This window comes from Heliangelus exortis, chromosome 4 (genome assembly GCF_036169615.1).
Source record: "Heliangelus exortis chromosome 4, bHelExo1.hap1, whole genome shotgun sequence".
Lineage (NCBI taxonomy): Eukaryota > Metazoa > Chordata > Aves > Apodiformes > Trochilidae > Heliangelus > Heliangelus exortis.
Window position 1 is genome coordinate 15,555,942 of NC_092425.1, and position 15,796 is coordinate 15,571,737.

Genomic DNA, 15,796 nt, shown 5'->3' on the forward strand with positions numbered 1-15,796 from the left:
AAGCACTGATGCACATAGAATGAAACAGAATCCATGGTGTCTTTAACCCTGCTGTTACTTATCCTCATCTCTCCATAGCAATTAACGATTTGGTCGTATTCAGCAGAAAATAGGATGCAGCTGAGAGAGCATCTATGTTCTGTAATTCAAGTCGTTTGGATATGCTAACTGAAAATACTTTCAGCATGCAATGTTGCCTTTTCACTTCCTTCTGGCAAAAGCTCAGACTCAAAACACAACATTTATAAGAGCTTCCTATGTTACTTATATAGTCCAGTTCAGATGAGAATATAAATAGAAGCTCCCCCCAGAAAATGTAAGTTATTTTGCTGTAAAAATATTTTTGTAAGCCTCAAATACTACTAGTACATTACATGAACATTGAGTAACATAAAATAACTTCCACCTACCCAACCTTTCTTTCATGTAATGCCTTGAACTAGTAGGTTTTTTTTGTTATTATAAACTTTGAGGATTTTGCTGTTGCATTCATTCCTCCTGAATTAACAAAACCTTTCATGAGGTTTCAAACTTGGACTTCTAAAGCCTCCAAGATACCAGCTAAGAAGCACATGTACTTTGAAAACTAAAGCAAATATAATCCTTACGCTTGCTAGTCCTAAACATGAAAACATACAAAAATGTGCAGAAGTTTCACACATTTCACACAGAAAAAACCCTGCTTGGTAATAATGTAATACAGTGATTCCCCCCTTTTTCTTATCTTCCTTCTACCTACAGCTTGGGCCATGCACATCAAAAATAAAATTCTGGCTTATTTGGTGAGGCATGTCCTGAGATGTTCACATTTAGTAGTAAGCTTTTAATTAAACTTTTTGCTATATAACTTTCTCTCTAGCAGATACTAAAGCATTATTCAGGATTAATTTTCTCCCTTTATATAATAAGGTACTTATTAAGCATCTGTAGGAATTGAGACAACTACAGTAACAGGCTAATGTGGTTTAAGACTGTACAGTGGCTGAGACCGATTTCCAGAAAAATTTTATTATAATAAATATGGCTAAAATTAGTGAACAATGTTGAACTATCCCCCAAGTAGAAAGGTTTATGCAACTAATACAAAATACTTTTTTATTGCCTGCCTTTTTCCTTTATACTGAAAGAGAGGAGAAAAATGGAACTTTCCATTAAACATGGAAAGGTTTTTGTTAATATATTGCTAAGCTTACCTTTATTCCTTAAAATTTTCAGCACAACTTTGAATTCCAACTCATATAATGCAAGGAATGAAGCAACATCTGCTATCTCCTGAATGAGGACACTGCAGTAGTTACTAGTAGTTACTAGTAGTTAATATTTTAATCCTAAGTTGTCTGAAATGAAATATGAGTTAAATAAAGTCAAAATAGTCAACTGCCAAAAGCTTTTTAATACACTTTCAGTTACTGAAAGAGTAGCTGTAGGCTGGTGAATTGTACATTACTAAATAAATTTAACAAAGTGAAAAAATAGTTTAGAATGTGAATACTAAGAGGTAGTAGGTCAGTCTATGTCTGGGTGTGTGAATATCTACAATTGAACTTCTGAACACTGACACACAGGGCTGCTAATTGCTACCATTAGACCTGAGTAAATACTCATAAAATGGAAGTGGCATTTCCTGAATACTCCATTAAATGAAGCGATATATGACACAATTCAGTATTAGGAGGCTGATGATGCATTGTGCTTCTGCACATAAACTATTTAGTTTGGGAATATGGGAGCAGAAACCAACATGATTTTCTGCCTGACTGTTCCAAGTCAGCAGTGACCTCCCTGCTTGGAAGTAAAGCTGAGATCTAGTGAAGGTGGCACTGGATGACAGGTTGAGAGTATGTGCAACAAATGAAAACAAGTTGAGTAAAAGCTCTAGCTCATCAGCTAGCTCTAGCTCAACACCCAGATGCACTACAATTCTTGTTTACTGTCTTGCCTAAGGTAATTACAGAATAGGTTAAACTTCATTGCTAAGGTAGGCCTACAAGTTCCTATTCATTTTAGACAGCTGAATATGGAAGTTAAGCATGCTTTATACTCAAAAGAAAAGCAGAAAAAGGCTGACCTGGTGCCTGTTTTCTGGGCACCTGGGGATGGTGGGAGGATAGGTGATCTCAACTGCTATAAGGTAAAGTAAATGAGGCGTGCAGAGGTAAGTGTTAAAGGTTAACAGGACTTTATATGTCCTTATCCATCAGCCTAAAGAGCAAAACCAGCAAAAGGACTGTTCACTACAACAGGCAAAGGAAAAGTCTGAGCAGGTCTCAGTGCATAAAGATCATAACTATTCTTTGGAGCAAAACATGGTGCCCAGACACTTCCAAGGGTACAGAAATCTCTCCAGTCTTGTAAAATGTGCAGAGCGTAGAAGCCTTCCTAGTTTCAGGTTCCACATAACCATTGGAAAAAAAAGACTCAGAATAGCTTACGAAAATAAAACACAGCAGATTCCAGCCCAGTGAAATCCAGACATTCCCAGCTGTGCTAGCCAGTATGACCTGGATGCCTCAATATGTGCCAAATACCCAAAAAGGTATGTGAAAATAGGTGAAAATATAACATGAGCCAACAGCTATGCCTGGAAAACAAGACAGGGTCCTACAAATACTTCATCACTCTTAATTAACACCATCACAATGGTGATGTCTCCAATTCATTCAGGCTTACCTTTCTCATGCTGCTTCTACACAATTCCCTAAGCCATCTCTGTCTTCTATACTGTCCATTTCTACCTTTATTTCAATCAATTTCATTTATTTTTAATTTTGTGTGATCCTTCCCTTGGCCTCAAGTCCTCTTCAGATGTTCCCTCTCTTTTATGGAAGCACACTAATTTTTTAATTCCCTTTTTCTTTTTAAAAAACACTAGAGTGCCTGTTGTAGTTCAAAGTTTATAGTACCTATTGTTTTGTCTCTACAAAAATATGACAAAGATCTTTATTTTATTGTGCCTGGATTGCTTTTAGTTCTGTTACCAGATCTTTCATTTCTTGGATTAAAGCTAGCAGCCCCTTCACATTGTTCAGGTTCCTTGTTACTGAATGTATCAGTAAAATGAGGCAGCTTTCACAAAATCCAGGATGTTTGCACCTCCCTCAAGCACTCATCAGAGAAGTGGATTAGATTAACTTCAGAGTTCACTTCCAACTAAGAGCTACCAATAATTTTATGATTAGGTTCACATACATTTTATTAGGCAAATCTGTTTTTTTCAAAATATTGGTTTAACTTTGCTTCCCAAAGGAGTATGGAGTTCCACACCAAGACTGCTTTGGGAAAGTTCATAGATGTACTTTGCTACCTAGGTACACCAAAAATTCAGTAGAATCTGTCAATCTGAAAAAAAAATTATAAACTGCCCTAGATAGGGGATGAATTACAGGAAACCCTCATTGAAATTAACCCTGAAAATGGAGCACTAATCTTACCTTGTCTCTTTGGCTTCATCAAATTTCTAAGCAACTGAGGTGCACTTAAAACTTAGAACACTTAGTAGAGTTCCATTTAAGAATAAATTGGATTACCATATGATACTATCATGAGCATTATGACAAACATTATCATGATTATTATGATAATAAATTATTATCATGTATTATAGTAAAAATTATGTTATGATAAGTTCTTGTAACAGAAGTCCTTATTAAGCTGTAACAATTTTGCATGCTGTTAAATTAATGGCTAAAATTTCAATAATTATCTCGCTTTCATATTTCTCATGTCTCCTGGCCTTTGGCTTTATATGGAAAAGATATTCAGATTTCAATGTTGTAGTAAAATGTAGCAGTTGGAAAAGCCCTGTATTTTCCTTTCCTTGACAGTCTGTCATGAAAGGATTAGTGTTAATTCCCATACTCATAGGATCCTTTTTTTTTTTCTCTTTTACACAGATAAGCACAAGTAATCTTGATCAGTACGAATCGTCAAGAAAAGTTAATTCCTAGGAGCACTTTCCTAATTAAAACCAATTTTTGTTTCTGTTGAAGTCAATAAAATTTGTCTACAGATTGTTTTCAGTGCACAAGAGTACCTAAAATAGAATGTGCTTGATAGAACACACAGAAACACAAAAATAACTGCATCAGGTGAAAGAGCTTCCAGCAGAGACAGTGCTAATTTTATTTTGGTAAAAACTAAGTTCCCCAAAACTTTAGAATGGTAGGCCTACTTCTCAAGAAGATATGTGTCTCTGCACATTATCTTAATTTCATTTCATGCTCACTGTTAGTAAACATCCCCACATCTATGCTGCAGATGCAGAGTGTTGATTGTGAAAAATGCAACCATATGAATGTTATGCTATATGACTTATCAAAGGGCCTCATTAACCATATCTGCTGGGTCTTGAAGTGTTTTTCACTTGGGCTGGCAATGTGAGCAGATGACTGATTTATCTATTTATTTACAGTTACTACATGAAATTGTAAATTAATGTTTTAAGAAACCTGAAGGCTGTAACATTTTGCAAAGATGTTAGAGCACAGGGAATATTTCACTACCCATATTAAATTAATATTTAATTACACAATTATATTGCTGAAGACCAAAACCATGACCTAAAGGAGCGTTTCAAGCAACTTTTTAATTGACTTGTATTCCTGCACACACCTTGATGCTTAAGGTGGCCATCTCTATTCATTAGTAAAAGATTATTAATTCATTTTTTAAATTAGGGGAAAAATAATTTCAGCAGTAGCTGCTGCTTATCATGAAAATAATAAGATTCTCCTGCATAATAAATTTGAAATTGCACATCAAATCGCAATGAAATACCAATGTTAACACACTCCAGGTTTCTTTCATCTTTAGAAGGTTACAAATTTTGGCATATTTCCAGTAAGGATTCAGTATGTATGTGTATAAAGATTTTAGTTTACTCATCAGTGTGACTTTACAGAAAGATGAAAAAATACATCTAACAGAGATCAGTCTAAAGTAATACCAAAAATGCACACCTCCAATCTTTCTGTCCTTGGTAAATTCATGTCCATGGAGGCCTAAAACCTCGTACTATGACAGCCCTCTAACTCAGAAGCACCAAAGATGGTATCCTGTTTTGTTTAACAACAACTCTCCGAAGTCACCCAGGAGTCACTGAAGTACACAACATATGCTTTGCCACAACTTTTTTCTGCAGTTGCACCAATGTCTAAGAAGCGGTGCAAAGCAATTGCATTTTCCAGCATCCCAGTATCATTCGTGGTCCAAAAGGAAGCTAATTTATTCCTATCAGATAATTCTCAAACAAAGAACTCACTTTTATATGACAGCTCTTAATAATAGTTCTTAGTTCAGAAGAAACTGCTTGCTACTATGAGCAGTAACAAAGACTTTTAAGTTTCCTTCTTTTCTGTCACACTCGATTTTAATAGCCAGTTGAAAACACCAAGGAGCAGGGAACTGATTTTTCTTTGTCTTAAGTTGGGCCATAAGAATTTTAAAGAGATCGAAGAGTGAAAAAAAAAAAGAACAAAAGCTACTCATACTAAAAGGTACCATTAAAAAAATAACGGTATATTACTATAGCCACAATTTCATAACCCACAGCAAGGAAAACAACCTTGAATAAAATAAAGTTGGTTTTATCCAAGAATAATCAATGTTTGTGATCACTGAACTCTTCTGTGAGGAAAATCTTATTTCCTTCCACAAATGTGCTGTTAAAAATACCATAAATATTACCACCACTCACCTCTCCGATCATTTCTGCCTGTATCTGTGGATTTGTCAAAAGGGCAAGGGCAACGTCCTTCACATTTCACCGAGATTAGTTTTCCTGAGACACAGGCTTGATAGTCCAATTTGCACTGCAAGGAGAGAAAATTACTGCCATTATTATAAACATCCTTTATAATAAAAGTATAGCTCTTGAAGTATTTTACGCAATCTTTAACGAAGTGCTTAAATTATTGTAGACAGGTACTAGGAAAAATGCCCTGTGGTATACCCTACCTTTATTGTTGTAACAAATGAAGTTACATAAAGATACAAAGTTTTTGTTCCCTAACCTGGATACAGTTTCAGGCTCAATTCAGCATGAAGGCACTTGTGGTAAACTAATCTGAATGTGCGCACTACGTGGAAGTAGACTGAGTTGGTTTTATTTGTATTATATGAGCAAATAAACAAGACAACAATATTCATTATTGATAGAAAGTGATTAACAGTGAATTATTATAGAATTTATAACTTAATTTCTACCTTTTAGATGACAGTGCCCTAGTAAAAAGCAGTAACAAATAAACAGAAATCTCTGCCTGATGCAATTCTCCATAGTGATTGTCTTTCCCAATATAGATAAAGATTAATTTCTGTGGTTCTCATCCATATACTTACAACTTCGATTCAGAAACCATACCAAAAATAACTAAATCTAACCAGGAAATGAAATTGTTGTTTCAAGGATATAAAAATAGCATAGTTAAAGACCACATACAAAGAAAATACCATTGTAAACATTGTCACTCTTACCAAAAAGCTTAACTTCTATTCCAAAAGAAACATTCTCTGAATACAAAACTTCCTGCAGGACATTTTGCCAATGTAGTATCAAAGAAATATCAATGTAACCAAAATAAAAGAAAAAAAGTATCTACAGAGAATTTTTGCATAAAGGGAAAGGAAAGGAGGAGAACACTCTCCAGTGTTCTCACACTGTTGCGGAGAACACTTCATCCTTGAACAGAGGATGGAAGATACCTCACTATTCAAATATGGGACATAAAAGTGCAAGTAGGAAAACGAGTTCAAGTAACAAAAATATGAAGTGATTTCTATACATCACAACACTTCAAAACAGTCTCACTAGAATTTGTGCCTGATATTCCCTGACTCAGCTTCTTTTTTGGTATCTAACAAGTTTAATGCAGTCCTTATTGCATTACATACAATAGGAGGATTTCTGGCAAATCCTCAAGTTGAAATTTCTGTCTCCTAAAAATGAGTAAAAGGTGGGAGCACTGTAGGTATGTAACAACAAAGGAGCCTCCTGAAAGACTGACTTGAGGTTTCCACTAGTATATGGCTATAAGCACTGCTAATTTACACACTTCTAACCCAGTCATACTGGTATGCTGTTGTCTATGTAGCACAAACTTCATGCATCACTGTACGGGAAAAAATACCATTCTGCATTGCTATCAAGACCAAAAAGAAGACATATCAGAAGAGAGAAAAGAATACCTTCAATTTTGTGTATTTACCTAACATCATCATTATCATTCAGTTCTGAAATGGATTTGCTAAAGGACAATGAGGCTGAAAGAATCTTCTAACTTTAAGAAAAAAAAACAACCCAAAATCAACAGATCTTCTCAAGTTGAAAGCTATACCAGTAGCACTAGTGTTTTACAAAAGCCCAGAAAATTGAAGCAAAACAATTTTTCTACCTATATTGACTATGAAATAACTGACCTTATAAGTGAAATAGCACCTTTTGCGTGATTATCCTGGCTGTACAGGACTATGCTTGCACTAGCCATGATGCCTGCCAGACTGCTTTCCAGCCAGTGCCTAAACTAATTCAGATTTTAATACTAAAAAATAATCTTCAGAGTTAGTAGAATGGATCATAGCCCAAATTTAATGTGTTTCTATTGAGGTATCTTCCTTGTTTTTAAGACCTGAGAATTTTTATTGTTCCATCTTAGTAGTTTAAAGAGTCAAACCTACAAATACATGTGCTTCAGGCTTTTATTTTGCCTGTTGGTGACTAATCTTAATCAGACTACCAGTTAAAACTGGGTATAGAAAAAAGTAGTACTTCCAAGATGCTCCAGCTAACATAATCAGTTGTGAGTTTAGTGCTTTTGATTTATTTTTCTTAAGAGTTGTCTACTAAGTGCTACTTGCAAATAACTTTCATTTTTTAAATGTTAAGAAAACCAATGCACTATACACGCCACAGGCACTGACACCTGAATTAATGAGTGCCAGGTGGGCACTTACTTCTAAATCAGTACTTCCATTCACAGGTATGCTAGAATTTTACACTCACTGAACTCATTTTATGGACAGGCAGGTAATCTTATCTCCAGAAACAGCAAAATCATGGTGCTTCTGTATGTCAGAAATAAATCAATAGGCTATTATGACAATTTCATATCTACAGCTAACACAACCAGGAATATAACTCTGGGTTCAAACCTCTTGCCTTTGTTCACCAAATGCACTTGGGATATTGAAAAGGCAGCTCAGCTAATCAGAGGGGGGTCAGATGTTCTTCAACATTACTGCCAAAATGGTAGAAGACCAAGAAATATACATGAAATATAATATACACGCAAAAGACATCTGTGGCATACAGAATATGATGACACAATGAATGGTAAAAGAGCAGATGTAGTATTTGGAACAGGGGTAAAATATTCTGTTTTGTGTGAAAAATATCTGAATAGTTTAAACAGTAAAAAAATACATGAATCAATATGCTTCGTAATAAAATAACTCCAATTTTTTTGGCTTTACTAAAGACTTATGTATATGGGGAAAATATGTCATGAAATTTTCAAGAAACTCATCTGTTAGATTCCGCAAGTGGTTGAACTTATATTAGTTTTAAAAAATAATAACTCCTTGTGGTACTTTCATCACATTCCCTTATACGCATGAAAAAATACTATTCTGCTTCTAAATATATCCAGCTTTTTACATTCCCCTTTCTTCTTAACATATCAGTTTTCTACACTGGAATTTTACTGTGTCTCATTTGTATGTTTGATTGTGAGGATACTTCAACTATTTGAATTTTCACAGATTTAGTTTCAAGACAGAATAGGTATTTCTGACTTCAGAGCAATATATAACCACAGAATCATCATGGTTGGGAAGAACCGTCAAGATCACAAAGTTGAACTGTCAGTCCTACAACACTTTAAACCACTAAATCATCTCCTAAAGCACCACATCTACCTGTACTGTTAATACAGGTGACTCCACCACCTCCTTGGGTAACTGATTCCAGTGCTTCACTGCTCTTTCAGTGAAGAAAATCTTCCCAATATCTAACCTGAACCTCCCCTGGTGTAACTTGAACCCATTTTCTCTTGTCCCATTGCTTGTCACTGGGGAGAAGAAGCCAACACCTGCCTCACTACAAACTCTTTTCAGATAGTTGCAGAGAGAGCCATCAGGTCTCCCCTCAACCTCCTCAAGGCTGAAGAGTCCCAGCTCCTTCAGCCTCTCCTCGTAAGACCTGTTCTCCAGACCCCTAATCAGCCTAGCTTCCCTTCTCTGCATGCTCTCCAGCACTTTGATGTCTTTCCTATACTGTGGTGCCCAAAACTGCACACAGTACTCAAGGTGCAGCCCCACCAAGGCTGAGTACAAGGGTAAAATCACTTCCCTGGTCCTGCTGGTCACACTATTCCTGATGCAGGCCAGGATGCTGTTTGCCTTCTTGGCCACCTGAGCACACTGCTGGCTCATGTTCAGCCAGCTGCCAATCAGCACCCCAGGTCCCTCTCTGCTGGGCAGCTCTCCAGTCACTTCTCCCCAAGCCTGTAGCACTGCTTGGGGTTGGTGTGGCTGAAGTACAGGACCCAACATTTGGCCTTGTTGAGCCTGTCCAGGTCCCTCTGCAGAGCCTCTCTACCCTTGGGAAGATCAACACACACAGTTTAGTGCTATCTGCAAATTTACTGAGGATGTACCCTACCCCTCATTCAAATCATCAATAAGGATGTTAAACAGAAGTGGCCCCAGCACTGAGCCTCTGGGTACACAACCTGTGACTGGCCACCAGCTGGATTTAACTCCCTTGACTCTTTGGGCCCAGCCATCCAACCATTTATTTTTTTTATCCATTAAAAGGTGTGTGTACCCAAGCTATAAGAAGCCAGCTTCTCCAGGAGAATGCTGTGGGAAACTGTGTTGAAGGCCTTGCTAAAGTCAAGGTAGACAACATCCACATCCTGTCCTTAGTCCACTAAGAGGGTCATGGTGAATTCTGCTTAAAAAAAATACTAATTTCAAAAAATGATTAGAAAAAGAATATGTACCATGTCAGGGTCTCCTGGAAACACATCTCATTAATCAAAATCCTAATTTCTGTACTGTCAGTTACCCCATGCAAAAATGGATTTGTTTACTTATATTCTGATTTTTTGCAAACCTGCTCAGTCTTAAATGCACTCAACTTTCTTCAACATTTGCCCAAAGCAGATGTTTAGTGAACTAGAGCAATTAAGGTCTGTAGGAAGAACATTAATTAATATATGCCATCCTTAGACATGACTCATTCAGCTTTACTGGTATTGCAATAAAGGTAAGAATATTTGTATTTCTGCAATGACTACTGCAGTGAATGGGTTTTTTTGATATAAATGAGCTCTGCCCTTAGAAGTACTGTTAGAGTTGGAAAGATAAAATGACAGTAATATATTTCATTAAGCTCTGCCACCTTCCATTGCAAAGTAACTATCTGTCCAAGGCTGCCAAATGGATCTCTGTATATAATGCATATAAAGAGCTTAGTTTTGCCAAAAATGGAAAAAATCCCCACCTACTTTTCCACAGAAAAATTATGAAAAAAATGGAAATACATGGGAAAAATCTACTATTTTTGTATTTATTAGACCAGCATAAATGTAAGGGCATGATGCACTTTAGGTATTACATTAAGTTCCAAACAATTTCAACTCCACTTGTATTAAATTCCAGGTAAATTTCATACCTCTCCATATATAATTATTTACCTCTAGAAAACCCCTAAATAATCCTCCTGTGACCAACTGACCCTATTTTTAAAAGTAAATTATATTATTATACATCATTATATGAGGAAAACATTGATGAAACCTCTGACTTGGGAAAACTTTTTGATGAGTTTAAACACAGACAATCTCAATAGAAAGGAGTAACATGTCAGCATGAAATCTTTGTGTTGACCAAGAAAGAGTATTTAGATAATATTTATTTAGTCTAGAAGTTTTCAAGTTACTTGAATTTGATATTTACATTCTGGGACACCTGAATTGACAAAGTAAACAAGTTGTTGAGCAACTGTGAAGGATGTAAAATGTACTATTACATGTTCTTGAAACAAATGAGACATGAAGAAAGTAAGTAAGGAAGACAAAAATCACCTCAGAAATTACAGGAAAATACAGCTTCTACATTTGATTTCTGGGCATGTAGAAGAAGAAAGGAGATGCACCATGCCATAGGGTTTTATCAGGCAAATCATAATAGATCTAGTGTAATTCTATGGATGGACTTTTAGAAAACAAGTTGCAACCTGATAAACCATACTAATGGGAAGAACATTATTTGTGTGTTCATACTGTAAGATAAGTACAAAAGTAGTTGAAGGTGATCCACAGAGAGTAGAAATCAATATCTCAGTGTTAAAATGCAAAGCTGCTCTGCGTGGACTTTTGCAAGGATAAATCACAACTCTTGAACTCTTGCGTCTTTCCATTAATAGGTTGGAAGATTGAAAAAAAAAGATATACTATTAAACATGGAAGAGGCTGTGATTACTTTAGAATATTTTACTATACTTTAGAGTATAGTAAAAATAGTCATATTATTGAAATAGGCTAAAAATACAATAATAATATATTATTCTACCGATTCATTATATTATTAATATGAATTATTATTATTATTACTATTATTATTATTATTCATTACAGAAAACTGATATGTTCTACTTTCAGGTAGACATAATAATCACATTTAAAATACAAGCTCTGGAACAACTGCCCAAACATATATTCCAAAGGAAAAATAAAAATTTAGTGATCATTATGAGTAACTGAATGGTGTTTAAAAACATCACTATACAAGGATATATTAACAGTACTGCAACCTACAAAATATGTAAAATAATTTCACACAGCTCTGGTAGTACTTAAAATAACGCACACTATCCATCTTTGTGACAAAGTTTAGACAAGACAGAAATTAACTGAAAAAATTCCAAAAAAAAAAAAAAAAAAAAAGAGTAAGAGGAATAATCAGAGGCCTAGAAATCAGTCACCAAGAAAGGGGCCCAATGAGTGGAGATTTTCAGAAAAAAGGCTTCACATAACAGCTGTTAAATATGTAAAAGGCATGTGAAAGACACCTGAAAAGAATACCATGATGAATACAGTATACATTAATTTATATTATATTATATTACAGTATAAATTAATTTCTATCTGCAGACCTCTCAAAATCTACAGGAAATAAAGACTTATTAAAGCAGATGAGGTATTTAGCTTAAATGTGTGGCTACTGTATAACAAGAAACAGAACACTGTACTGAATATTGCAGAGAATAGGAACAACTGATTAGATAGGTTTGTCCATTCTGTGTGTTGAGTGAAGCACCCTGTGGAAGAAATGGCAACAGAAGAGACATTATTTGTCCATCCAAAAGGAAAGACTTAACAGCGTTTGCACTACATTTCCTTTGGCATTTCCCAGCATTTTATCATTTTGCATTTCCTCACAGACTCGATTTTGTCCTTTTTGAGAATCCTACTACCTCAGTATCAAAATAACATATTTTTCTGCAGCAGTGCAATCTTGTCAGGAATATGTAGTGACTTTTAAACACACTAACTCAAGATAAATAATAAGGATATATGTGATTTCTATGGCAAATAAGGAACAGAAGCTTGTGCACTAGTGCCTTCAGGGGCAGCCTGCAGATACTCCTGAACTCTCTCACACCTTTACTTGCTCAGCTCTGACCAACTTTCCAGTGTACGGAAGTGAGTGATTCAATGTAGGTGAACCTGGGGTTATCACTACACACTGGAGAATTCTAAAATTTTACCAACATGGTCTCCAAGTTGTCCAGATGCCTTCTGCACTGCTACCTACCAACTGAATGTTCATAGGTCAAGCAATAAAACCCAGCTGTTACAGTATAAATAAATAGAATGGCCAAGAGAATTTGGAATAGCCTCTGAAATATACACACTCCAACCAAAAAATCTCACAGCTCTTCCTTCCCTATTTTCTTGATGATCAACAGTAGAAGATTTATGATGCAATGAACAAGATCTCTGAGGAAAGAGTTCTTTGCTAGAGTACCATAAAGATAGATACTGGAAACGAGAAAGAAGTGTTAAGTATTCCTTCCAGTATCATCATGTGTCTTATTGGCAGAAATCTCTCCTGTAGGGCTCTACATTAATGCATCAATACAGATCTTTCTTTTCACTCCATTTTTAGAACCTGTGAAAGTCGAACTTGTAATCTCTTGATTACCAGTACTCAGTACTGTGTGCTTTCAACTTCAATTCAAGCTATTTTGGTTATCTGTGTTTCCTATTTTTTCACTTTATCTCTATTTAGCAAAGCTCACATCCATCCTCCTGCTTGAAATTTACTTTTACCCTTTTTTGTGCAAACTGATATTTGAAATTACAGTCTCAGATTTTAATGTCCTGAAGTAAAATATTTAATAAACTACAATAAGCTTTAATTGGGTTAGGAATTCCTGCCACCAATTACAGGGCTGGGGTGGGCAGAGTGACACAGGTTATGTTCCAGTTTCAGTTCAACATGGAGCATTACTTGATTCAGACCATGAAAGAGAGACAAAGGACTACTTGACACGAAGGGCCAATTTCAGTCAATGGCTGGCATCTTTCTGGCTTCTTTGTGCAGTGGTGTCACTTTTGGTTGGCATAAATGCAGATGTCTCTGGCCATAAGTGGCCAGAGTTAGTGGCATTAATATGATAAACCTAATTTTGAAATTATGCCATTTTTTAAGAATTCTGTACAAAAATTATGTAGAAGGCGGCCCAAGCACCTGCAGTATAGAATTTTAGACTAAAGCCAGCTAAATATAATGATAAGATATCACATTTTCAAGCTATAGAAATTAAAAATTAATGTGCAAATTTATTTATGAAGTATCTTATAGATCTATGGATGCTTTTTTCCCCCATCACTAACCTGTTAATCATGCATATTATTTAGGCAAACAAAAGAAGTTTGGGTAAAAAGCTCTTCAGCAAATAAGTACTGCTTTTAAAATAAAAGTAGTGTTTAAAAAATATTAACCATAATGACATACAACAAGCATTTTGACCAGAGAACAAAAGGAAATGTGCCTGTTCAACTAAGACCCTGGGCAAAGAAAACCTTTTACGGTTGAAAGAGAACTGATGATATATTGTTTATAAAGCTACGAACTAGAGAAAGCAATTTACATGACAAATGAAACTCTGTATGCACAGTTTTAAATTTGCTCATTGCTTTAGCTCTTGACTGTTTTCTTCAGAACTCTGTAATTGCAGTATGCATACAAAGAATAGTCTGAAATCAGAACAAGTGTCTTTCAGACACCCCAGAAAACATATGAAGCTATAGAAACATGCACATAGATGCCTACTGGGCTTATTTAAACTAGGCACCTACCTGTCTCTGCTTTCCTGATTAAGAGCATCTGAAAATTTTCTAGGATCTATCTGCTTTTTAAATCAGCCATCTGAATTCCAGGCACCTACTCAGTTTGGTAAACACATACCTCACCATCTTACTCTACACATTTTGAAAACAGGTAAACTAATATTTTATACCATACAATGTGAATGTAAAGTTTAACTAATGCTAAATGACAAAGCCCTATGATATCACTTCTTGAAACACATTACTTCCAGGAAATTAAGAACTATTCATAATAATTCTAGTAATCTTTTTGTGTAAAAAAAGTAATATATTACCTCATATCCAAATTAATATTTCAATATTCCTTGAAGTCAATAAATTCTGTAAAAAACAAGATATTTAAAATATAAAAAAAATTTAAAATATAGTATTAAAATATAGTGTTAAAAACTATTAATAAAAGGTGTAAAATTATATACCATATTATTCCTACCTATATTACTCCTGATCTTAGCTTATTTCAAAACTATAAACACTGATACAGTTTGAAAACACACTAACAGATTTTTGTAAGTCTGCTTAGCCTTAAAAACATTTCTGACATATACAAGCATATACTTAAGTCTATAAATTCTGACTCTTATTCAGAGTTCTAGCACATATAGTAGAAATTTCAGCACTTCATCAGGCTCCGTCTTTCAAACTACAGACAGAGAATGTCACTCAACACTGTATATACATTAGATACCTGCTATACGTCATTGCTGGCATTCACAGTTCTGTAATTTGGAGAAAATTTCTTGAGAGAAATAAAAAGGAATATAGCTCAGATTTTTCATTTTTTTCATTTTTTGAGTTTGCACTTCAAATTTGAAAATGAATATTTAAGTAAAAACTTAAAATGTGAGCAAAAAAAATCAATTTTCCTAAGCCACCATGTTAAAAACAGCTGACTATTTTGATTCAAAATCAGCCAAGAAAAATCTTCACTGACTTTCAACTGACATGCAGATTTCTGAGTAATGGCAAAGGTAAAATAAAAGTAATGGTAAGGTATAAAACCACATAAGCTTGTAAAAGCATGAAAACTTTTGTTAAAAGAATCTGCTTATTAACATGCATTATTACTGTATTTTTTATATGATACAGACTCCTACCATGCTGGTTGATTGCATTATTAATTAAACTAGTTCAATTACACTAATTATATCTAAGTTGAAATATTTATAAAGTTGTATGTGAGCTAAAATCGCATATAAAGTGTGTGCTCATTAGTTTCAATTACAGGAGAAATCATTAAAGTAATAAAAGTAACATGAATCATAGAATCATAGAATTGGCTGGGTTGGAAGGGACCTCTGAGATCATCAAGTCCAACCCTTGATCCACTAATCCCCGGTTACCAGACCATGGCACTGAGTGCCACATCCAGTCTCTTTTTAAATATCTCCAGGGAT

At 35.1% G+C, this 15,796-nt stretch overlaps 1 protein-coding gene across 4 annotated transcripts in view; it reads right to left on the reverse strand.

The window, feature by feature from the left end:
• Positions 1 to 15,796, reverse strand: part of SPOCK3 (SPARC (osteonectin), cwcv and kazal like domains proteoglycan 3) — a 163,998-nt gene that overhangs the window by 52,956 nt on the left and 95,246 nt on the right. For all 4 annotated transcript variants that reach the window (XM_071743121.1, XM_071743122.1, XM_071743120.1 and 1 more), the window contains one exon: positions 5,696 to 5,810. In XM_071743121.1, the coding sequence (XP_071599222.1) occupies positions 5,696 to 5,810 (115 nt within the window). The remainder of the gene's footprint in view (positions 1 to 5,695; positions 5,811 to 15,796) is intronic.